This window comes from Pantherophis guttatus, chromosome 2 (assembly GCF_059756535.1).
Source record: "Pantherophis guttatus breed Tessera chromosome 2, ASM5975653v1, whole genome shotgun sequence".
Classification (NCBI taxonomy): Eukaryota; Metazoa; Chordata; class Lepidosauria; order Squamata; family Colubridae; genus Pantherophis; species Pantherophis guttatus.
Genome location: NC_142064.1, coordinates 93441295 through 93466187, shown reverse-complemented (window position 1 = coordinate 93466187; position 24893 = coordinate 93441295). Strand labels below are relative to the sequence as shown.

The 24893-nt window shown below is 33.4% G+C and overlaps 1 protein-coding gene across 1 annotated transcript in view; it reads left to right on the top strand.

Annotated features, from left to right (window-relative positions):
* Window positions 1-24893, top strand: part of HOOK3 (hook microtubule tethering protein 3) — a 52533-nt gene that overhangs the window by 5238 nt on the left and 22402 nt on the right. The window contains exons 2-10 of the mRNA XM_034410688.3: window positions 4907-4992; window positions 6995-7067; window positions 10586-10636; window positions 11924-12056; window positions 14708-14775; window positions 18099-18161; window positions 20433-20516; window positions 22080-22243; window positions 23558-23698. Of these exons, the coding sequence (XP_034266579.1) occupies window positions 4907-4992; window positions 6995-7067; window positions 10586-10636; window positions 11924-12056; window positions 14708-14775; window positions 18099-18161; window positions 20433-20516; window positions 22080-22243; window positions 23558-23698 (863 nt within the window). The remainder of the gene's footprint in view (window positions 1-4906; window positions 4993-6994; window positions 7068-10585; window positions 10637-11923; window positions 12057-14707; window positions 14776-18098; window positions 18162-20432; window positions 20517-22079; window positions 22244-23557; window positions 23699-24893) is intronic.

Genomic DNA, 24893 nt, shown 5'->3' with positions numbered 1-24893 from the left:
GTGCATTCTTTTTCATACAGTAGTGAAATAGGTTTTGAAAGTTGACTTTTAGCATAGTAACAGTCTAAAAGAGCCATTTGTGTGTCTCAGTAACAAGAAACAGAAGCCCAATTCAGATGTAATAAAAAAATTCTAGTACATCATGGTTTATTGCAGGGGTTTTCAAACTGTTCTGTGGAACTCTAGTAACTTGGATTCTGTAGTATCCTAGCGAACATATCAGGGTTCTGAGAAAGACTAAAGGTAAAAAAAAATTACTCTGCTTACTGGAATGGATGTCATTTTCTATCTCTTAGAGTTTTGCCTTTTTGTCAAGTGTTCTGAAAAAAATTTTTAAGGAACAAATTCCATAGTCTGAAAAAGTTTGAAAACTCCCGATTTATTAGATTGAGAATGGATCCTGTACACTCTCTTTTTTCTGTTTTAATTTGGAAATTTTATGTGTCATTGACCAAACTAGGAAATGCACTGAGTAAGTTTTGAACTTCTGAGTTTTTTAGTTCAGATTCCACAAAAAAATTGGATCTATTGTGCTGAGGAAATAGAGAGACTACACAAGAGGTAGAATGAGGAGGAAAGAAATATAAACCATTCAAGTCATTTCTGATCAGATAAAACATGTCTTATTGCATTACAAATATGATGTCTGAAAGGCTTTGCTGTACCTGTTCATGTTGGCACTATTGATTTTGTGGAAAATGTTAGTATATAAATAATGGACGATATTACTTCCTTTGATTTTAAGGCAGCTCATAGCAATAAAATTATCAAAATATTGCTAAGTCCAAGTAGCATGCAGCAGCAAAAAAAAAAAAAAAAACCTATTCCATTTTGTAATAGTTTTGCTTGATTTTGATAGTTATAATAAAAAATAACTTCAGAATTTTTATTCAAAAGGATTATAATTAATTACAGGAGAATTATTCTGCAAAATTACCAAAAACTTATTTAGATTAAGAGAGCTAAGTTTGAGTCATGGAACAGTAATTACATGATGCAGTTTTTCTGGCAATGTTACAGAAGTGCTTTGTCATTTATTTTCTTCTAAGAGTTTTTTTTTCATTTGACTTACCAGTCTAACTTACAACCATGGGGTTCAGAAGTAATTCTGCCATCCATTAATAAGCAGGGCTGATCTTGTTTACAATTTGACATGTACCAAAGTCAGCTACGTGCTACAAAATATATTAAACCTGTAGTTGAGATGTTCAGAAAACCTCTCATGTCCACCCAAGTGTCCTAACCTGTTTGTGAACATTGCAAAAACTGGTTAGAGTGGATTAAATGGGCAGTAGGACAACTAGGCTTGTTCAGTTAAAACATTTCCAAATAAAACCATTTAGCATTTAAGTGAACATAAGCAGGCTAAAAATGTTTCTCCTTTTTACAGCATGTTAATTTCCTGGTTTTTTAAAAAAGGATTTTGATTGAATATTTTTGGTCTCCGGAGGTGGAAAATCTCAATATGGAAACATTGCCTTTTAAGTAAATTTGCAAACATATCACTGTTTATACTTTTATATGCCATTATACAAAGTATTCCTGTTTCTATTAAAAGAAGTTATTTTCAGTGGTATGTGCTGAGAACAATTGTATATGTCAAGTATATTCAAATTTTCAGAAAGATATCCTATTAAGTACCACATGCCGGTTGTGTCAGCATTTCTTCACTTAAGAATTCCTTGAAACATACAATTAAACTAGGGCTGTCCAAATGTTTTCATGCAATTGTATATAGTATTAGCAATTCAGAATTGTTTGAGATACAGTTACTGTATTTTGATCCAAAGATGTTTAAATTTCATAATTCAACAAAAAATAAGTACAGGTAGTCCTCAATTTACAACAGTTCATTTAGTAACTGTTTCAAGTTATACGGCACTGAAAAAAGTGCCTGTTTTTTACTGTTACCACAGTTGCATCATCCACATGGTCACATGATCAAATTTTGGATGCTTGAGAACTAGTTCATATTTAGAATGGTTGTAGTGTCTCAGTTACGTGTGATCTTTTTGCCACCACCTGACAAGCAAAGTCAATGGGGAAGCCAGTTAATTTGGCAACTGTATTACTAACTTAATGATTGCAGTGATTCACTTAACAACTGTGGCACGAAAAGTTGTACAATGGGGCAAAATTCATTTAACAAATGTCTCGCTTAGCAACAAAAATTTTAGGCTCAAGTATGGTTGAAGGTCGAGGATTTATAATCCAGAAGGGTATGTTTTAATGTTGGTATTTAATGGGAATTAAATTGGGAATTATATTGAATCATTTATTTTCTTAGGCTCATACAGATGCTCTATATCGGGGTGTCAAGCTCGATTTCATTGAGGGCCTCATCAGGGTTGTGTTTGACCTTGGGGGCCCGGGGTGAATGTGGCCAGCTCGATGTAACTTGTGTTGGGGGTGCCTGTAAGCCCAAGCACTCTGCCAGCGAAAATGGGTTCCCGAGCTCTGTTTTTGACTGCGACAGCCTTCTGCAACCCTCTGCCAGTGAAAACAGAACTCTGGAGGACCACCGATGGCCATCCCAAGTTCCATTTTTGCTGGCAGAAGCACCACGGGCCAGTCCTTTGCTGTTTCCAGGGTGGCTCCGCGGGCCAGATCTAAGCACTCCACAGACCAGATCTGGCCTCCGGGCCTTGAGTTTTACACTCCTGCTTTATATAATCAGTGGATATTATATTCCACTGATCAACCCATATATTAATCAGTGGAATAACTTCCACTTCCAACTATCCAGAAGTTGTGAATGCTCCAACACTGGAAGTTTTTAAGAAGATATTGGATAACCATTTGTCTGAAGTGGTGTAGGGTTTCCTGCCTAAGCAAGGGTTTGGTCTAGAAGACCTCCAAGGTCCCTTCCAACTCTGTTATTCTGTTATATAGATATTTTGAATATTTTATTTTAAAAAATATTGAAGTCAATCAAATGGCTGTAATCAAGTTTTAGTTCTTCTGTTGGTTTGTGACACGTACACATCTGCGCACATAAAAAGGTTCTTAAATGTTTCTGAGCTCTTTGGAATTTTCAATATTTCTGCATAAATGTAATCTAACATTATTTGTTTTCTATACAAGGAAGCCTGCCAACATCCCAGAGTTGAAATTTTCTCTAAAGAGGAATGGGCTAAAATTCCTCAAAGATAATGTGATCAACAGTTATCAGAAATATAGCAGATTTTGCTACCCAATGGGGATACATATCAATTACCAGTACTTGAAAGCAAAGATTTATATACATTTGCTGGACATAAGTACATAGCTTTGGATAATTTTCCTCAATGAAAAAATGAAAAAGTATAATATTTTTGACGTTGTGCTCTCTTTACCTACTTTTAGGACTTGTGTAGAGAACAGATAGCGTTCTGGGTCATATTTATGTAGAAATATTGAACATTCAGAATGTTAACTTTTTTAAACACCACTGTACACCTTACCAAGTTTATATCCCCTATGTGTTGGAATTCCATTTAGTGGATGTATGTTAATTTCATCATAACACGAGATCACTATTTCCCCCAATTCTTCCTCAGACTTCTTCTCAGCTTGATTATTTCGCTAGTCTCTTGAACTTTAGTCAACGAGATAGATACCGTAGTTGTAAAATAAGCCTAGCTGCAATATCTGACCATTTATTTGCTTGTTTATTAACTTTACCCCATCTTAATTTTTTACGACTGAAGTCTCCATATATAATATTCGCTCTTCCTATTTTCCCATAATAACAACCTTGTGAAATAAGTTGAGCTGAGAGAGAGTGACTGGCTCAAAATCATTAATAACATTGTCAATTATTATTATTATTTTTCTGTTTTATACTCAGCTTTATAACAGTCAAAAGTTATTGAAGAACAAATCAAATCAATGATGCTGCAGTGCCTCCATTTTTATGAGTTACTAGACAGATTCCTTAACATCTGCTTAATAAAAGGAAGTAGACCTCTTAAATATTCTAGTTGTTTCTTCTTCATTTGCAGTTTGGGATTAAGAATAGAACTAGAAACAAATTGAATGGCAAAAAAAGTTTATAATCTAGTAAAATGGAGGACTGGTTCATTAGAGGGTGGGGCTTTCACAAAAGTTCATTTTTGGAGGGGAAGCTAAGTATGCTGCCATTGATTATTAGCTTCTTTCACCCTCTTCCAGACTATTTTGTAAAATGCATTTTCTCTTTTTGGCATAGAAATATAGGAAGAAGAGAATAGCCTGTCCTCTCTTGTCTCCCCCCCCACACTTTTTTTTTTACGATAGGAAAGGCCAAATTCCATGTTGCTTCTGAAAAACCATTAAACTGCTACATAACTGCTTTATTGTTATGCAGATATTTGTGATTTTCTTTCTTTGGGGAATAATCAATTAACACTTCAGTAATTTCTGAGCAGACACTACCCTGATGAAATTCTTATAGCAAAAAAATTGGCAAAAAGATGAAGAACATTCGGTTTAAATAGACAAAGGACATATTTTTAAAAAGTCTCCTTTGAATTGAGCTTCATTTTCTTAGAGAAGATTTATAACTAATCGTGATTTTTGTATATTTTTTTCAGGTATTAGTGGTTTTTGAAGGTAGTTTATGAATAAATATTTTCAAATGTTGCTTTTACACATATTACTTATACTATATTTAATCCATTGAATCTAATTAAAGGGCAAAGAAAGAATTGCTTTCGTATAGATGTGATGCTAAAATAGGGTCTTTCAAGTTTACAGAAATAAATTCACCCATTCATTAATTACAATGTCAATAATCATCAAGATCTTGTATTTATTTCTTTGGTTTAACTTGTATACTTTTGGCACTTATTCCAGCAGCTCTTTGTACAACTTCTGAAATCTCTTGATGTATTGGTGTAATGCATTTGAGATAGCTTGACTAAATATAACTTTCTTTCTCCTCAAGATCCAGACATTTAATGTTGAAGCACCATGCCAGACTGTAGAAGATTTAACAAATGGAGTTGTGATGGCTCAAGTACTTCAAAAGATGTAAGATGATTTTTTTTGTAAATAAATGGTTTATTCATATTCAGTTTTCTGCATCAGAAAAATAGTGTCAATTTTAAGTATGGCAAGTCAGGCGGAGCAGAGTTTGTTATACATTATTATGTAGTATAATAGGTTAGTTCATTCATTGATGTTATTCCAACAACCATGATTAAAATAAATCATGGTTTAGCATATGTAAACCCAGCTATTTCAAAAGATACAACCTTAAGGTGACCAACATTAATAAACTTTGTTATATCAAATTCAAGAGTGCATGATTATATTCATTAATGGAATATAGTTGTGCTCTACTTCTGCTAGTAATATTGATTAGAGGTTCATGTGTTAAGGGAAATTTCACTTCCTATCTTACAATTAGGGAAATGTGAGCACAATGAAATGTGTTTTTCCAAATATGCATTTAAATACATGTATTTGCGTGGAAACTGTGAATGTAATAACTTAAAAAGAATGTCTAGGGGAAAGACAATTCCAGTTTGTCCCATGCTTCTACAACTAACATTTCAACTTGTTAATCAAATAGTAGGATGAAACAGCTTTTGTAGGTGTAGAAAGGCATACCCCCAAAAAGTACTATATCAGCAATTCTTAAATTGTGTGCCAAGGCATAATGGTATAAATAGAATCCTTTGACCCATAAGAGCCTAGGTACAGAAAAGATAGTTTGGACCAGAGGTGGTATTCAGCCGGTTTGGACCGGTTTGCCCGAACCAGTAGCGGAAATCGCAGGTGGGCCTGCCCACCCGCCCCGGCTCTATGCATGTTTTTAAGGCCAGGCACATGCACAGAAGGTGCGCGGGCCAGCAAAGCACATGCATGGGAGGCCGGGAGCATGCATGGACGGGGGGGCGTGCACTCACATTTGCAAACTGGTAGGGAAAGTAAATAATACCACCCCTGTCTTGGACAGTTCTGTATGAATACCTAAACTGGTTTTCCCACTTTTAAGTCAGAGAAGTTACTTGTTCAAAAACAAGCTCTTGAGGTAGGGTGCATGAGTTTTTCTATATGCTAAAAGTAGACCTCAGATGTGAGTAAAGGATGTTATTTTATAAAAAGATGAATCATATTAGGATAAATTATATAACAAGGAAATGAAATATACTATTAAATTATATAATAAGGAACTTGTTATATTTTACTTTCATCCAATTAATAATAACTCAGCAGTGGAAATTTATTGATAACAATTAAAAAATAGTTTGCTAAAGTATGGTCAATTATTCTTCTTGAATAAATTACTGAAAAATTCAAATATTAAATTAACAGAAGGATGTATCACATTTTCTCATATCTGGAATTGTTATTTTATGTTTGCATATGTATAACATGTCAATTAAAAGTAATTGCTCTGGCTTTGGTGAACCATGATTTATGGGAAATTGTGAATTCTGATTTATGCTTTTGTTAAATATAAAATTTTGTAATAAATAATTTTCAAAGAGAATTACAGACAGTGCTTAAGATAATTTATTATATGAATTCTACAAGTGCATAATAGATTTTGATTGGAAATTTATACTCTGATATCAATTAAATGTTAAAGATAACTTGAATAGCTAGCTGTATAGGAATAGGATTACAGGTAGGACTTAAATAACTATAAACTTGTGAATGATTTATATAATTTGGTATAGAAAAGAAAAATATTCTTAATTTATCAAATATTTTGGAATATAAAAAAGGTGGGTTAATAATAAAATGTAAACATTTATATTTAATGTGAGTGTTCTGTACTTCATGTTATATGAAAATATTTTTAAGTCATTGCTATTCAAATTTCTAGAAACTGTTTCCAAATAATCTTGATTGCCATGGAATATACCATAAAAGCCATTTTTTAAATATCAGAATTACAGGATTTTTAGTTGATAAACTTATAATTTTGTGTAAGCAGACATGGTATTGTGTGTGTGTGTGTGTGTAGAGAGAGATTGAAAGAAAATACTTTTAACAAAATATCCTGCTTTTATTTTTTCAGAGATCCAACATATTTTGATGAAAATTGGCTAAATAGAATAAAAAGAGAAGTAGGAGACAATTGGAGATTGAAGGTATTTTTATTGCTTAATTATTACATTGGTTTTTTGGTCAATTTACCACAACTGTTTATTTTGTTTTGTTTTGCATACAATTCTGCAAAATTCAAGTTAGGACTCTATTAAAAAACAATAAAATGTCTATTCAATTTTAAGCATTATTAAATATTTAATAACTCTTTATTGTCAATTATTTGAAGCTTCTAGTTTAAACCCACGCTACTTCATGTCATATATATAGCATTTTCTTACAGAAATAATTTTTCTTTGTGGGATTTTAAATTCATTCTGCTTTATCTAGTCTGGGTGGGACTATGGTATACTGATATCCAATTAAAATGAATAAGAAAAAATGAGCTATAAGACATCACTTGTATTAAAGCAAGGATCTAAAGGACTTCACATTGTTGGAGAGAGCTTTCCCAGTCAGGAGGTGCGGTCAAACAGGGGAGCAGTCTGTAATTATTAAGTATACACAAGAGGGTAAGGTACAATCCCCACTTGATTGCCGTTGAACCTTAATTAGTCTTTCCCAGGGACAAATTGTCAGTCTGAGAAAATTGCTTTGAAATAGGCTTCAGTAATAAAGTAGCTAGTTTATAGTCTACACATTTGGGTCTGGTTGGTCATGCCTGACAACATTGATAAATGAAAATTTAATTATGAAATAATTAAATAATTATTTAATTATGAAAAATCTGCATTTGCATAAGGTCTTAGTAGTTTTATTTATTAATCTCTCCCAGGGCTTTTGTATGGAGAAGAAAACTGCATAAAAGAAGGAAGGGAGATAATTGATAAAAGAAGGAAGGGAGATAATTGATATGACCCGCTCCCCCCCATGATTGATAAATGAAAATTTAATTATGAAATAATTAAATAATTATTTAATTATGAAAAATCTGCATTTGCATAAGGTCTTAGTAGTTTTATTTATTAATCTCTCCCAGGGCTTTTGTATGGAGAAGAAAACTGCATAAAAGAAGGAAGGGAGATAATTGATATGACCCGCTCCCCCCCATCAATAGTACTTATCGAGGCTTCTGATAACATAGCTGCCCCCATGTAGTACCATTATTTGAAAATTTCAAATGGAGCATATTTTAATATATTTTATTTATTTACATAATTTTTATCCTGCCCTAATCTACAAAGTTACGGAATTGATTTTCAGAAGCGTTTTGTTTCTTACATAAATTTATTCTATTATCAACTGGCTTTTTCAAGCCTGGTGTCCCATGATAAAACCAAAATATTTACTTAGTTGATTAACCATATTTGTCCATGAGAAAGCGGATATGGATACCTTATCAAATAGAGCTTGTTTTATTCTGTCAGAAGACCCAATTTGAATTTGAAATAAACTGCCTTAAGTATAGAAGAAACATTAATGATAGGATATTTGTTGTTGACCAAGGTCTCTAGCATAGGTTGAAATGTTAAATTATTCCTTTTTATGTTTGCAGTACAGTTTTGCAGAAGGCAAAAGCCAAAAATTGCTTCCCACTGAAGTCTTTTTCAGTCTTACCTGCAGATGTGGAGGTAAAATGGGAGCTTCTCTCAAGTCCCAGACTCCTCTTGACTAGTGAAAATCATGCAATGGGAAGGGAGTGCTGCACATTTGCATTCAGTACTCTGTCTTTATTGATTTTAAAGTCTGAAAAGCTTTTGCTGAATCTTTGCTTAATTGCTTCTTGGCAGATCTTTAGCCATAGCAGATCATTGTACACATAAATTACTTTTTTTGTTTAATCTGGTTTTGTGATGATTCATGATTTATTTAAAATTTTCTTGATGGTTCTTGTTTCCATGTAATAACATTTAAGTCCTTCTGAGACACAAAATCAAATTCTGGGGAAATTAAGGTTCTCTTGTATCAGTAGGAAATGCTGAAATATTCGCTACCACATTTGACAATAAAAATGGAAAAAACTAACAAAAAGATTAAAGCCCAACATGTAAAATTATTAGCGCTGCTAATGCATTTAAATCTTCAGAAACTATATTTAATTAAGAATCATTGTGAACATGGCCCAAACAATAATTATATGGTTGAGACAAGCTGACACATTCTTCTTCAGCTGTATTAAACACCGTTCAGCATGTTATGAAACAAATAGTGATCTTCATGTGGCATTTTTTTATTAGATAGACATAGAATTATACAACAAATATTGCTGTTGGGTGACCCAAAGACATCTGAATTTAATTGAAGGCTACCTGAGACGTGTTTATCCTTTGACTGTGTGTTGTTTTACTTCTTATTTATGCATTTGTCTGTTTATTTTCTGCAAGGAAGAATTTGCTGGGTTTTTTTTCCAGGGCGGGAAGCCCCAGAGTAGAAGAGCAAAACATAGTTGTTTCATTACAAAGTTTGCTTGTTTGCTTACTTACTTATGGGATTTGCCTGTCACTTGAAACCAGGATTCTAGTGGCTTGTAGAACTTACATACAAAACACAAAATGTCAATCTAAAAGCTAACTAAATAGTAATGGAACGAAGTTTTGATTTAAAGGATTTTGAAGGATGCAGTACTGGAAAGAATAATTAACATTACAGACTTAAGATATATGAATTGTAATGAATCTCATGACCTCCAGAGAGCAACAAAAATATTATTTAATTTGAATTCTTAATTTCATTGTTTTCAATCCAATATCAGGGTGGACTTGGACTTCTTTTATTATTATTTGAGACTCAAGACCACATCCTAAATTGGCACCATATTTTTCTTTTGTTTAAGTTAAAAAGAGCTTGCTTGAAATCTCTCATGTTTATGCAGAAAGTTTGCTTCCTTCAGTTGCTAGATTGCTGTTACAATACTGAATTCCCTTTCATTGGTCTTGACACTTTGCCAAAAATGTCATACTTGGAATTACTTTTTATAAAAAATTGAGGAATTCATATGTAGCTTCTAGTTTATAATGAGAAATGTTTAAAAATTGAAAGCAAAGGGTACTAATATCTTCACATCTTGTTTTCAAATTATAAAAATAATAAACTTTCATGGATTTGTTCAGGATGGTTTGAAACATTTAAAAAATGGAACAAAGAAACCCTAAATGAAATCATATTTTTGGGCATATCTAATAGCTTTCATGTGCCTAAAAATATGATCCTCCCCCACCATCAGAAACAACTACTAATTTTGAAAGTTATACTAATTCCAGTAAATATATGATTTTGAATCTTTGCCTTTATGTATTTTGTATTCATAGGGATATTCAAAATATTTTTTATTTGAATAATTATTAAACACAGTTGTATGGGAATACTAATCCAAATTCAGAGATATAAACAATCACTTGTGATGATTTTTTTGTATTCCTGTGATCAAACAGAATCTAAAATCAGAAAAGTATGGAATCATTATTTTGTGATTTTTGTAATTGGCTTTTTTGGCAAACCCCTCTACAAAACACAAAAAACTCCTCTCCTGGTTTAAGTTATAATGAATTCTTGTAAACTTCCATTTTAATTGTAATTTAGGATAATTCTTTTTTTAAAATAATTGTTTTTCTTTCACTCTAAGGTGAGCAATCTGAAGAAAATTTTAAAAGGAATTTTGGATTACAACCATGAAGTAAGAACTCCTATATGTGATATATTCCTTTCTTTGAGTATAATATGTAGATTAGTTTACTATAATTGTTTCAAAGATTTTAGATCTCTTTTAAAAAATACCTTGCCTACAATTTGCAAGGGCATTTTGCCATTTGTGGGCATTTGCCATTTTTTATAAATACATTTATTGCAGGCTTGCCTGTTTTGAAAGCTGATGAATTCTTTGATATATACTTTACCAGTCTAATGAAGATGATCTTGAACACATTTAATAGAATTCTTAATAAAAAGTAGTTGGTTTTACAAATATGGTAAATATATAAAATGACACTTTTGTTCTGTTCTGTGATCTGTCCTTAATTTTAATCGGCTAGAATGGCTACATATTTTTGTTGGTGAAATAAAATTTCCTGTCTCCTAAAAGAAATGTGAAATAAGTTAGATGCATTAAAAATGGCTTTTGTTGATCATTTTGTGTCATAGAAAAAACCCCAATGGAATTCTGAATGCTTCCATTGGGAAACTTTTCACTTTAAATATTTACATACTCCATTCTGATTTCACTCTCTGGTAAAGTGTTGTAGTAAATCATTACTCTGATGTTTATTTTAGAGGAGAAACCCCTATATATTAATTGTTCTAAATCAAAATGTCCCATGTTTACTATTTTTCATGGGTGATGGAACTATTCTTGGAGAGATGGTTCTAGAAGATCTTTTTTATCTTGATAGTATTTGTTTAAAAAATGCTTTAGTACTTATGTTAAAAGAGATTATTTGAATTAGGTTTACACCTAAAGAATGTTGCTTGTTTGAATTACAAGTAAAAGGATTTGGTGTTAATGCCCACTCTTGTGCAATTGTGCTTAGTCCCCTTGAGCAAATGTGTCTCAGCCAAACCCTCTATACATTAGTGGGCCTGAATAAGCATTGTATGCAATAAATAGCATGAAGCATCAGCTATGTACTGTAAAGATAAGCGAACTTCTAGATTTGAGCCATTTAAGAACAACCCAACCATTTTGACTTCTCAGCTGGAGAGCTTTGCTAGATGTCTGGTATGGGGATACAGATGTTATTAATAGGAGATAGATATGTCAGAGACACAAAAACAAAAGCTTTCTGTTAGTTGCTTAGCAAACTGGATTTGCAGAATTCAGGAAGGAATGATTTATGCATCTGGCTGGTAGTTTACAGAATGAATAATACAATTTCCTCTCATTAGATTCCAGAATCCTGCAATTCTGTTTACTTAGGCCCTGAAACCTGGAAATATGTTAATATATATATTTTTTATCCTTGCACAGATTTTGGGGCAACAAATTAATGATTTTATCCTTCCTGATGTTAACTTGATTGGGGAACACTCTGATGCAGCAGAGCTTGGAAGAATGCTTCAGCTTATTTTAGGCTGTGCTGTAAACTGTGAACAAAAACAAGGTTAGTTGGTATTTTATTAAAATGGTACGTTATTCAAACTGGATATACAGCTTTTGTTTGTTTTATTAACACAGACATCATTGGCATTGTTTTTTTTTCCCAGTTTCTTTGATGAGTGTTAAAAAAATTGAAAATTAGTTTAATGTCTTCTATTTGACCCAGAATGAGTCAGTAGTGAGCCAACTTGAGAAAAAGGCATTGGTGCTTTAAGATTTACATGGAAATCCTTAAAGCAGCAGCATCTTTTTTTTTAATCAGACTGCTGTAATGACTACTTGAGAAGTGCTATGCTTGCCTACATTCAAAGCACTTCTGAATCATTTCAGATTGATTTTTCAGTCATTCATAGCATTGGTTTAAAAGAGCACATCTTTCCCATTTCTACATGTCTGGGCCTTACTGATTTATTGTGCTTGATATCACTATTTTTTATTACATTTCATTTCTCTAAATACTATGAATAACAGAGTTGGAAGAGACCTTGGAGGTCTTCTAGTCCAATCTTATACCATGTCAGACAAGTGGCTGTCCAGTCTCTTCTTAAAAGCCTCCAGTGATGAAGCACCACAACTTCTGAAGGCAAGCCATTCCACTGGTTTATTGTTCTCACTGATAGGAAATTTCTTCTTAGTTCTATGTTGCTTCTCTCCTTGATTAGTTTCCATCCGTTGTTTCCTTTCTTGCCTTCTGGTGCTTTGGAAATTAGGCTGACCCCCCTCTTCTTTGTGGCAGTCCCTCAAATATTGGAACACTGCTATCATGTTACCCCTACTCCTTCTTTTCACTAGACTAGACAAACCCAATTCCTACAACCGTTCCTCATATGTTTTAGCCGCTAGCTCCTTAATCATCTTTGTTGTCCTTTCTGACTCTTTCCAGAGCCTCAACATCTTTTTTATAATATGGTGACCAAAACTGGATGCATATTCCAAGTCTGGTCTTACTAAGGCTTTATAAAGCGGTATTAGTACTTCACATGATCTTGATTTTATCTCTCTGTTAACGCAACCTAGGATTGTATTTGCTTTTTTGGCTGCTGCTGCTGAACACTGCTGACTCATATTTAAGTGATTATTCACTAGGACTCCAAGGTCCCTCTCACAATTACTGCTTTTGAGCCTGGGTTTCATTGCTTCATTGTTTGCATTCCATATTCCTTTTGCTGATTTCCACACAAATTACTGGTCTTTTCATTGTCATGAAGCAGAAATAAAATGTAATAGTGGTGTAGGATACTTAATGATGACTAAAGAGTTGAAAGGCTCTCATAATATATTGATTTGGTCTGTGCTATAGAAAATATTGCTGTATTGTATTCTGTTACTAACTCTGTTTAACTGCTTGCCAAAGCAGAAAGGTGAGATATAAATCAAATATGTGTATTAATAAACAGTACTGCCTGCTACAATCTTATATTTAACCTTATATTTAGATGGTATTTCCTGGAATTAGTCTCCAAAAGGTATGCTATTTTGGAAATTGTACTCTTGACATAGTTGGAAGGCAGTATATAGATAGGAAAAGATTTGTTAGATGTTTTGTATCTCCTATTTTCACATGAAACCAGAAAGTATTTTGTATTCTGTTGAGCACTTTTTCTATTAGGATCACCAAAATGAATGTTGGAAAGGTAAATTTGTCACTTAACTGCTTACAGCTACATCTTTCAGTGAACTGAAGAATATGCTGTAGAATAATTCTTTTTGACAATATAGACATTTATATTTTGCTTCCCTCAGTTGTTTCTTTAAAACTGATTTTGCAACATGATACGGCCTGTGCTCAAGGCTAACTGGAACTTGTCCACACAGTCATGACTGTCACAACTGATAATTGCATGCCCAGCTACAATCAAGGTTTGATAAGTTTAGGAACAATTTTTATGAAATATTCAAAGGGGGAATGGGATGGATTGATTGTATACATCTGTGTTTTTAAAAGATGGAAAGATATGCCTGCAGAGCTTTTTAATTTTCTTTATTGCTTCTGCTGTGCCACTTTTTGTGGTTTTTATTAAATAACACATCTATAATTAACTGCTAGGAGTGAAGTGTATTAGACTTGCTTATAAGAGACTTCTTTTAATCAGTTTCGGTTCTTCAGTCCTACTATCCCCTTGCATAGAGAAATGCAAAATAATAATAATTGAGACATTTATGTATCTTTGTTTATTTACTTTATATCTCACCTTTCTACTTATCTGAATACTTAAAAGGGCTAACAATAATTAAAATACAGAATGCAAATATGAAAGAATAGAAATTAAATGTAATGCTAAAAGCCCATTAAAAGAATTCATTGTGAGCCAAAATGAACTTTAATTTACTCAGGCATTCCTCACTTGAAGTATGCATTCTTCAATTCCTATGCATGGATTTGTATTAGTATTGTATCAGGGCTAGTAACATAGTTGTGGTAGAGAGATAGTCTCCCTATTATTGCTTAAAATTAATCCCTTTGAAGAACGTTTATTTTGTCATGCATACATTAAAAGAGATCATGCATACGTTAAAAGAGAAAAATTTACCCATACTAAATGAAAAAATGAACATTTTAGTATGGTTGGTATGTTGGACTATATATCTTTCTGAATTTCCTAAGCATGAATGATTACTTTCTATGCATGAATTATTACAACTGTTCTCTTACAGAATATATTCAGACCATCATGATGATGGAGGAATCTGTTCAACATGTGGTCATGACAGCCATTCAGGAGGTAAGGAGTTAAAAGACACATATCTTAGTTATATAGCGGAACTGGTTTCCAGAATTCATACTATGTGAATCTTTAACAGTTCACAAATTTGATCAGATGATAGATGAAATATTTTTAAACATAAATTAATGGTATGCTCCACTTTGCTTTCATGTAGAATATTTACATTTCTGAAAGTTAATACTTGGTCCCCCACTTACATTCCCTTTCCTATTAATTTCCAACAAACCTTTAAATAGGATATTTAGCAGTAGATATTTTAACGACTGAGTTTCTTTATTATTAGTGAAATAGGGAAGGCTTAATAACTTGGAAAATCTTTGTGAACTTTCCTGAGAGTAAATATCACTGAATTGATTGGGACATACTGAGTGGTGTGCTGACAAATGAATAACAACCAGCTTTGCTGGCTGCATTGCTGCTATCGTGTCTATGGAGATTCTCAGTTCATCCAAGTCATGGTTATCCCAAAAGTGCTTTTTCAAGAGACAACTGAAGAAAGTCCACTTGCCTCTTGAAAAAGCACCTTTGGAACAGGCTGCTACCATGCTGCCAAACAACTGATCAGCACACTGTCTCATGGCTTAGCTCTGCTCTCAAACTGACTCTCAAAATTTCCATTTTTTTAAAAAAAAGACTTGCAAACTGGTATAAGATGGCTGATGGAATTGTCCCTCCAAAATTACATGCATAGAGAAAAAAAAATATTCTATATGTCTTTTCTGAACTTTATTTTCTTCTTTTTGGATACATTTCATTATCAGGCTATATAACATTATCAGTGCTCTGACATTGACTTTGTTTTCTGCTTATATATTGCAATTTATCTTACCAGGCATGTATCAGTTTGAGCAGGATGAATTTATTGCTGCTTCTTGATGCCATGCTATTCTCTGTTGCTTGCTGGGGTGATTAGGTGCCCACTTCAGAGCTCTGACGATGTTACCTCGTCTGGTAATAAAATATCTGCAAGAAGGAAATCAAGTTCAGAAAACATCAATAGCCCAACGGTTCAATCCTGAGCTATATATTTACATTTATGGTTTTGTTTTATTTTTGCTCCTTTAATCCTGTAGTATGTGCAGTAGTAGGTTTATATAGGACTTTTTTGGGAATGGGGATGAAGAGGTAGTATACTAAGTAAATCTCTAAGAACCAACCCGCGCTAATGTGATAGTAGAGGATCAATACCAAGGATTCAAAAGATTTTTTTTTTAATTTGATTTATATGCCACCCTTCTCTGGAGATTCAGGGCGGCTTACAATGCGTTAAGCAATAGCCTTCATACTTTTGTATATTTACAAAGTCAGCTTATTGCCCCCACAAACTGGGTCCTCAATTTACCTACCTTAGAAAGGATGGAAGGCTGAGTCAACCTTGAGCCTGGTGAGATTCGAACTTACAGTAATTGCAGACAGCTGGTGTTAATCACAATGCTATCAGTCTGCTGAGCCACCAGGCCCCTATGTTGGTGCAGTTCAGGCACTTGCTTCTCTGAAATGAATGAAAGTAGAAAAACGAGATTTTCAAGAGCAGAATATTTATTTTTTATTTTTATTTTATTTAGTTTGTCAAACAGGTACGCGATAAAAGATATAAGTATAAACATGGACATGAACACAGGTAATGAGTACAAATAAATGGGACAGTGGGACAGGGATGGTAGGCACGCTGGTGCGCTTATGCATGTCCCCTTACGGACCTCTTAGGAATGGGGTGAGGTCCACGGTACACAGTTTAAGGTTGAAGCTATGGGGGTTTGAGGATGTAACAACGGAGTCGGGTACAGCATTCCAGGCATTGACCAGTCTATTGCTGAAGTCATATTTTCTACAATTGAATTTAGAACGGTTTACCTTGAGTTTGTATCTATTGTTTGCCCATGTATTATTGTGGTTGAAGCTGAAGTAGTCGTTGAGAGGTAGGCCATTGTGGCAGACAATTTTGTGTACTATACTTAGGTCAGACCATAGGCGGCGTAGTTCCAGATTGTCCAAGTTCAAAACTTCAAGCCCGGTGGCATAAGGTATTCTATTGTGAGCAGAGGAGTGGAGCACTCTTCTCGTGGAATACTTCTACATAGTATAAATATAATATACTGCTACATATTCCAAAAATATCTTCTTCCTTCCTTTTAGAATGTCTGTTTGCAATTGCCATTCAGTAATACCACCACTTGAAATCCTTCTATTTGCAAATCAAGTTTCATTTATTGATATTTTTTTTAAAGCTGAGGAATTAATTTTATTACTCTGATGTATCCTATATCTTACTGAATAGCAATATATTTGGTAATATCACAATATTTGTTTCTCTTCTGTGTGGCAACTTTAATTTATGAACAGTGTAAGTATTTGTAGCAATAAGTTACAGAGTAGTAAAAAGTTCCTGCAGTGATGGAGGAATTGTTTTGTACCTCAATAAATAAAGCATTAATTATAATAATTTTTAGTGAAGCAAAAAAAGGAGGAACTAATCTCAAGAAAATTGGAGAAAACATTTGAGCATAGTCATCAGATCTTTTTGTTTTTGAATAAGGAAAATATTTAAATATTTAAAATATTTATTGTGACAAATTTGGATTCATTTTTTAAATAAAACAATATATGTTTTTCATACCATTATTAAATGTGGATTATAATATAATCTTGGATAGTTTTTGAGATATGAAAAATATAGCGTAAGCATGTGTTTTTTAAAAAATCATATTGTTGGCATGAATAGTCTTATTTCATAGTTTAAACCTGTGGTGTCCTCTGCTTAGTTTAAAATATATATCTTTCTAGCAAAACAAGGCAAAAATCAAATCTTAGAAGTCTGTGGAGATTCTCAGTCATCCAGGTCATGGTTGTCCCAAAGGTGCTTCAACATCTTCAAAGAAAAACCAGAAAGTCCAGTTGCCTCTTGAAAAAAAGCACCTTTGGGTCAAATTTTAAAAGTTTTTCATATATTACTGACTTAATAATAAGTGAGATTCCTTCAGTATATCCTGATGTTATAATATGTATAGTTTTAATATTTCCTAACCTGAACATTGTACTGGAATAGTAAGGGATTTTAAGATGAAAATATAGAAATATTGCTTTCTATATATCCAGGACAAGCATTTTTTTAAATATTAAAAATAATGTTTCTAATTCTTATCTCTCTCCCTAAAATTAGCTATGTTGACCCAAACAATAAAATGTAAATTGCTTTCTTGATTAAATAAGGACATATCCAACACCCATAATATAGTACCTTATATTTTAAATGCCCTTAATTCTTACACAGATACAAATGAGTCTTTTGCTTTTTCTAATCCAGTGTGATCTTATTGCAGTTGATGAGTAAAGAGTCTCCGGTCACTGCTGGAAATGATGGTTACGTTGATCTTGACCGTCAGGTATGTAACACCTACGGCTAGTTTTTCCTACTATTAGTAGAGTTCAATTTGCATAATTTTGGAGCCACCCATCTATTTTGCTTTGTTTTTAATCAGTTTATTTCTTTAGTTTATTTGGAAAAGTGTAAAGGAAGCAGACAGCAAATTAGTTTCTTATTGGAATTGGTAAATTGTAGGAGTTGCAATTAACATCAATAAAGTAACATAATTATTCTGTTAGTATCATTGCCAAAAGGCAGCCTTGACACTGTTATGCCACATTTTGATTTTTTTAAATCTTATTACCAGAAATGAGGTCAAAGCATAGTCTGTTTATCAGGTCCAGTGAGAAATTTTGAAATCTATTTAGAGGCAAGCTGGAGATGCAAAAACATCTGATTTTATAAAACTGATACTACTGGCATTGAGTAAAAGAACCCAGTATTTTTTCATATTGTCTCTTTACATATAAAATCAAATTGTTAATTCCATTTGTAGCATTGTTTTCTTTCTCTGCCATCTCAACTGTTAAACTGGCTTTATCTCAAAAATGTTATGACTCTTTTTACACTAGCAGTCAGGTTCTTTGCCAATTCATATCTTTAAAAAATTGATTATTTTAGAGAAATGCTACTCATGTTATTAAACACTGTACATTAATACATTATTCAATATAATGCAACAATATAGTATTGAATATAATTGGGACTATGTTTCATGCCATTATTCTCATTAGACAGAATTAAACTTTGAAATAATTTGGAATTATGTTTAATGTTTTTCAAAAATAATTTACTTAATATGTCCGAATTATTTCCCAGCATTTGAGGCAACATCAAGCCTGCTTTGGATACACTATTTGTTCTTAAGTTGCCTTTATTTTACACAAGTAGGTTTGTATCTTTGGATCGCATTCCCACGGCCTCCTCTCCTCCTCCCATATGTGTTGTCAAGCAGGAGATCGGGCTTGACAAGTAGTCCTTGACTTTCAACTGTTCATTTAGTGACCGTTAGAAATTACAACGGCACTGAAAAAAGTGACTTATGACCATTCTTCACATTTATTTTGCAGCATCTTCATGGTCAAAGATAAAATTGACTTATGTTTATGATGGTTGCAGGGTCATGTTATCACCTTTTGCAACCTTCTGACAAGCAAATTCAATGGGGAAGCCAGATTCACTTAACAACTGCAGTGATTCACTTAACAAATCTGTTAAGGAAAGTTGTAAAATGGGGCAAACCTCATTTAACGAATTTCTCATTTAACATAAATTTTGGGCTCAATTGTCATCGTAAATTGAGGATTACTATATGATACATCTAAAGCCATATTAAAGAGTGTTTGGCTATTATAACAAATGCTTATGCAAGCTATTATTTTATAGTAAACAGTTCAACATCAAAAACATTTTGTATTTCATTGAATTGGAATGGATATACTTCTAATGCAGATATACAGTTGAGTCCCTTATTTCTTTACTTAAAAATGAGCAAGAACCTGATAGACTAGACAGAAATGAGATGATTAGATCAAGTAATCTGACCTGGTAAGAGTTCTTCCTTAAAGAAGCCACCTTTCCTGGTTTACTGCTGATACAAAATGTTTGTGATGTTGAACTGTTTACAACAAAATAATAGCTTTCATAAGCATTTGTTATAATAGCCAAACACTCTTTGCAGATTTTATCTTTGTTTCTTGTATTTCCGTTCTTGGTCCATGTACAAAAACAGTTGAAATCAACACATTACTTCTTTAAGGGGAAAGCTTGTAAGGCTTAAAGCATTATGTATAATACATTTTCTTATATTGAAAGATTGTAATGCCTCAATTTACCTGATGAATTACATACCATCAAGTCTTTGTGGATGCTTAGTGACCACATAGATAGATTTTCTCCAGGATGACATACCTCTAATCTGATGCCATCTCTGGTTGTCCTCCATTAGAGCTGCACCCAGAGATACATGATTGAAACTTAACTACAATTATATTTTAATATTATTGTTCCATGATTTGTATGACTTGGATGCTGTGGCTCCAAAGTTAATTAGTATATCTGGTAGAAACATATCTCATAAGATGCAAGATTTTGCCATGCACACACAATAGAAAAATATTCTGGTAGGTTTTATCTCCATGAAACAGAAAGCTTTGCAGATAATTTGTCAAAATAAATTAGGAGGGCATGTATAATTTTAAATACAGATAAATGAATCGTTTGGATCCCTATTCTTTTTTTATTTTTCATGCCACTATTTTTAATAAATATATTGTATTTAAAAACACAGTTGAAGAAAACAACGGAAGAATTAAATGAAGCCTTAGCAACCAAAGAAGAAATTGCTCAGAGATGCCATGAACTGGATATGCAAGTAGGCACAGAATTTTGCTATAATTTGCCATGTTGCATGAACAGGGGAAGGTAGTCTGTAGGCTTTCAGCTGCTTTTTTTATGAACCTACAGCCACTGTATAATTTCTCATTCTGAGGTAGAAAGGATAATTTGTGCTCTGACATATGCTACACCTGGGTTAGAAAACAAAGAAAACTCCTGCAGATCATCACCCCAAACAGGGAGAAACTGAACAACCCTGTCCACCTAATAACAGTGTTCCCACATTGTGTTTTTTTGCTTTGCTCATTGTCACCCTATCAAAACACCCCAAATCCTTCCTATGAAAGTTGAAAGAGCTGGGTTGGTTCATAAGTGAACAAGTCTGTAAGGTTGACTGAAATAATGAATACATTATTTTAAACAAACAAGCAGACTTCAAAAATCTTGTAGAATTACTTCTAGTAGTAGAACTCTGCCTTTATAGTGTCCTACATAAGCCTCCCTACTTTCTTCCTGATTCATAGCAAATCAAAGTCTGTTTTATTCAAGTATACCAATAAATTAGGGTTGGTCATAAAAAGAATCAATGCATGAGGAGCAAATGTCTTGTTTGTGTCAGAACCAATGGTACACAACATCATTATTGATAACTTAAAATCAATCAATCAATCATTGAGTGTATACTGTTAAAAAAGGGAAATTGACCTGACAGAGCACTATATTTTATTGCTACAAATTCCTTCATCTTAATTTAGTGAATCAGATGAAGGTAGCCAGTTCAAATCATTGTTTTGAATAGCGTTTTATACCTGGCAGTATGGGCTTGCATGGACATAGTTGTAGATTTATTGCCTTATGAAAAACCACAGAATATTTATATAATACTCTAACATTTTCAGAGAGAGACAATCAGTGTGGTTTAGTAGTTAAGGGTTGGACTAGGAGTAGGGAGGCTCAAGTTTTAATCCTTTTTTTTTTAGGAATGAATGACTTTGAGCGAGTCATTGTCTTTCAGTCCTAGATTGGGAAATTGAAAAACATATCTGCCAATTTGTACTGAACCAGCATAATACTGTATGACTTTCAGTGAAGAAGATTTAAATTGCATTTAATTGATCCTTAATGGTGATGGTGATGATGATGGTATTTTAGGGGAACTTCATATAATCTAGTTCTTAAAATATCATTACAAATCAATTTTTAGTGTTTCCAAATAAATCTTTCTGGTTTCATTAAAATATTAATTCCAAATTAACTATAGATAGAATTGCAATCTTGAGTTCATAATGGAAGTAATAATAGAAGAATCCTTCAAGGTATTTTACTTTCAGAAGAAGTTACATCCAAATTATTTTGGTTAAGCAGTAAGGTATAGGTGAGTGAGTATAGGTGGGGATGGATGGATAGAGAATATATCTACTGTACATGTAATCAAATACATGAGCCCCAGTTGTTAGTCCTAGAAGGAAATGGTACTGGCAAAGGATATTTCATGGTAACTCATAGTTCTGATTCAAAGTGCTATGCTGTTTTTTTCATAGTATTACAAAGTATGCTCTTGGTCAAACATGGTGCATTTATTGTTGCATTTTGCTTACAGGTTGCTGCATTGCAGGAAGAGAAAAGTAGTTTGCTAGCAGAGAACCAGGTCTTAATGGAACGCTTAAATCAGTCTGATTCCATAGAAGACCCAAACAGTCCAGCAGGACGAAGACATTTACAGCTCCAGACACAGTTGGAACAACTCCAAGAGGAAACCTTCAGGTGAGAATTCCATAATAATGTACTAGCCACTAAGAAATGCTCATTTCATTCTTATCTGCCATTAGAATGAAGAGTTTCAAATCAATTTAAAATTAATTTTATTATTAAACAAATCAGGATAAAACTATGGCTCTCTAAGCGGTTTTCAGAGACAGCATATTGCCCCCAACAATCTGGGTCTTCATTTTACCAACCTTAGAAGGATGAAAGACTGAATCAACCTTGTGCCAGTCAGGATCGAACTCCTGGCAGAGTTAGCCTGCAATCGTGCATTGTAACCACTGCGCCACCACCGATCCTATACAATGATTTCAGTCAGATTACATAATCTTTATTATTGTGATCACCAGCCAACAATATTTAGATAGTAAGATTCTAAAAGTACTTCATGAGTAAAGTACTAAAAAGCTTTCTTACTAATTGCTAAGTGTTTGTGTGGTATGTCTATTTGTAACACTTTTGGGGTCAGTTTGAGGTGTAAATTAAAATCTCTATTGCTGGGATCCTAAGGATTAAAAGAGTTTTTTTTGGTAAAGTAATAACAGCTGAAAGAAAATGTGTATGTTTATGTTGATGGTGATTTAGATAAAAAATTGTGAAATGTTTTACAGTTGCCAATAATCTTAAAAATATAAAGCCGTTAAATTCACCACTTTTATGTCAGATTTGCATAAAAGCGGCATTGATCATTAATGCTGTTTGTTTTTCTGACCTTAAAAATACATAATTAAATACATAATTGATGTCTCGCTTCTAACTTCTTGGATATATTTCTGTTTAATTTCTTCTGTTTAATTATTTGCTGTGCAGCCTAGAAGGATCCAATTGGTAGCTTGACCTAGATCCACAGAATACTTTCATTACTTTAGGGAAAACAAATGGTTTTCAAAGGTTGTATGCATAAGTATAATTTTTTTTACTAAGTAATATTATTTATTTATTAAATAGATTCACTGTTATTGGCCACTCAACTCACATACGGTGATATGACATAGAGCTTTAAAAGTCACAACATGGCAGTGACAAATACAATCATACAAGCCACTTGATTGACTCTGAATCAACCTGGAGTCCCAAAGTATCTGCCTGAATATATGTACTCAATAAAAATTAAATTATAGTTTCTGCAAATGTTAAGGGAGTGAAAGTTATGATTTGCTATTGTTGAATGTTTTCTGAATATTCAAGGGATTTTTTCCTTATATTGGCATAATTCAGGGTTATTTATTTGTCTGTTTGTTTTAAAGTAGATACAAGGAAGTCTTGATTGTAAGCACTTTTCCCTATGTAATATATTGAAGTATTTTCTTTCAGATTAGAAGCAGCAAAAGATGATTATAGAATTCGTTGCGAAGAGTTAGAAAAGGAAATTGCAGACTTACGGCAACAAAATGAAGAATTAACAAATCTGGCTGAAGAAGCTCAATCTCTGAAAGATGAGATGGATGTATTAAGGTAAATCATTTTTAACTCTTTAGGTCACGGGTATCAAACTTGCAGCATGTGACGTATTGTGACTTTTCCCCCTTCACTAAACCGGGGGTGGGCGTGGCCAGCGTGTGACTCATTCAGCCCGTGGGCCGTGAATTTGACATTCCTGCTTTACGTTATATATTTTCTTATATAGTTTCATTATCTGTTGATTAGAATAAATCCAACATTGCATTCATTCAAAAATTTTTATAGCTACCCATCTCAGTCAGTGATTCTGGTCAGTTTACAATTAAAAAAAACACATTACAATTAAAACCATTAAAAACACTAAAAACATCCAGATTAAATATACATAGGAGCGAGATACTTGGGCAGTTAGCAATACAGCCAAGAAACCTGGGCCTCTTAACACATTCAGCACCCTAGGCATGGGAACATAGCCAGGTTTTTAAGGCCTTATGAAAGGCTAACAAGGGTTGAGGCCATTCCAATCTCCGAAGAAAGGATGTTCCATAGAGCAGGTGCCACTGAGGAAAAAGCTCATCTTTTGGTTCCCGTCATTCAACATTTTTTGGCTGATGGGATCTGCAGCATGCCCATTCTGCTTGATCTAGTTAGATGGGTAGAGACTCTTAGAAAAAGGTGATCCCTCAGATTCCCTGCCCCTAAAGTTGGCTATGCTCAATAACACAATTATTACATGTCATGTTCCCTAAAAATTGTCCAGTAGGTCCAATTAATATAAAGTACTATAGTAAGCAAGATCACTAACACCAATGTAAATTTATTTGGATGCTTAGATTCTACTTCCAGGTTAAATCAAGGTGAGAACTGGACATGGGTTTTTTATAGTTGTACTGCTGGGCCCCATCTTCATTTTTTGGGCAGTAGCTGTCCATTTACTGTAGCTTGGGCAGTTTTATATTATGCTATAGGATGATTATGTCTCCATTAATTTGTTATGAATTCATCTTTTTAATTCTTTTTAATTAATGTCAGCTGCTAAGCGATCTTAGATGATGAACTGGCAAGTACTCTAGGGATACATAGGATTGTCTAGAGACCCCTTCAAGTTTGGAAGTGTTCCTCCAAATACAAAAAGAAAAATGGACTTTCCTGTTGTCTGTTTCCAAGAGGATTGAGGTCCCAACACTGGAAAGTCCCAATGTGCCATGGCTAAATGCAGTCAGGTATACACCCTGTCTTCAGTGAAGAT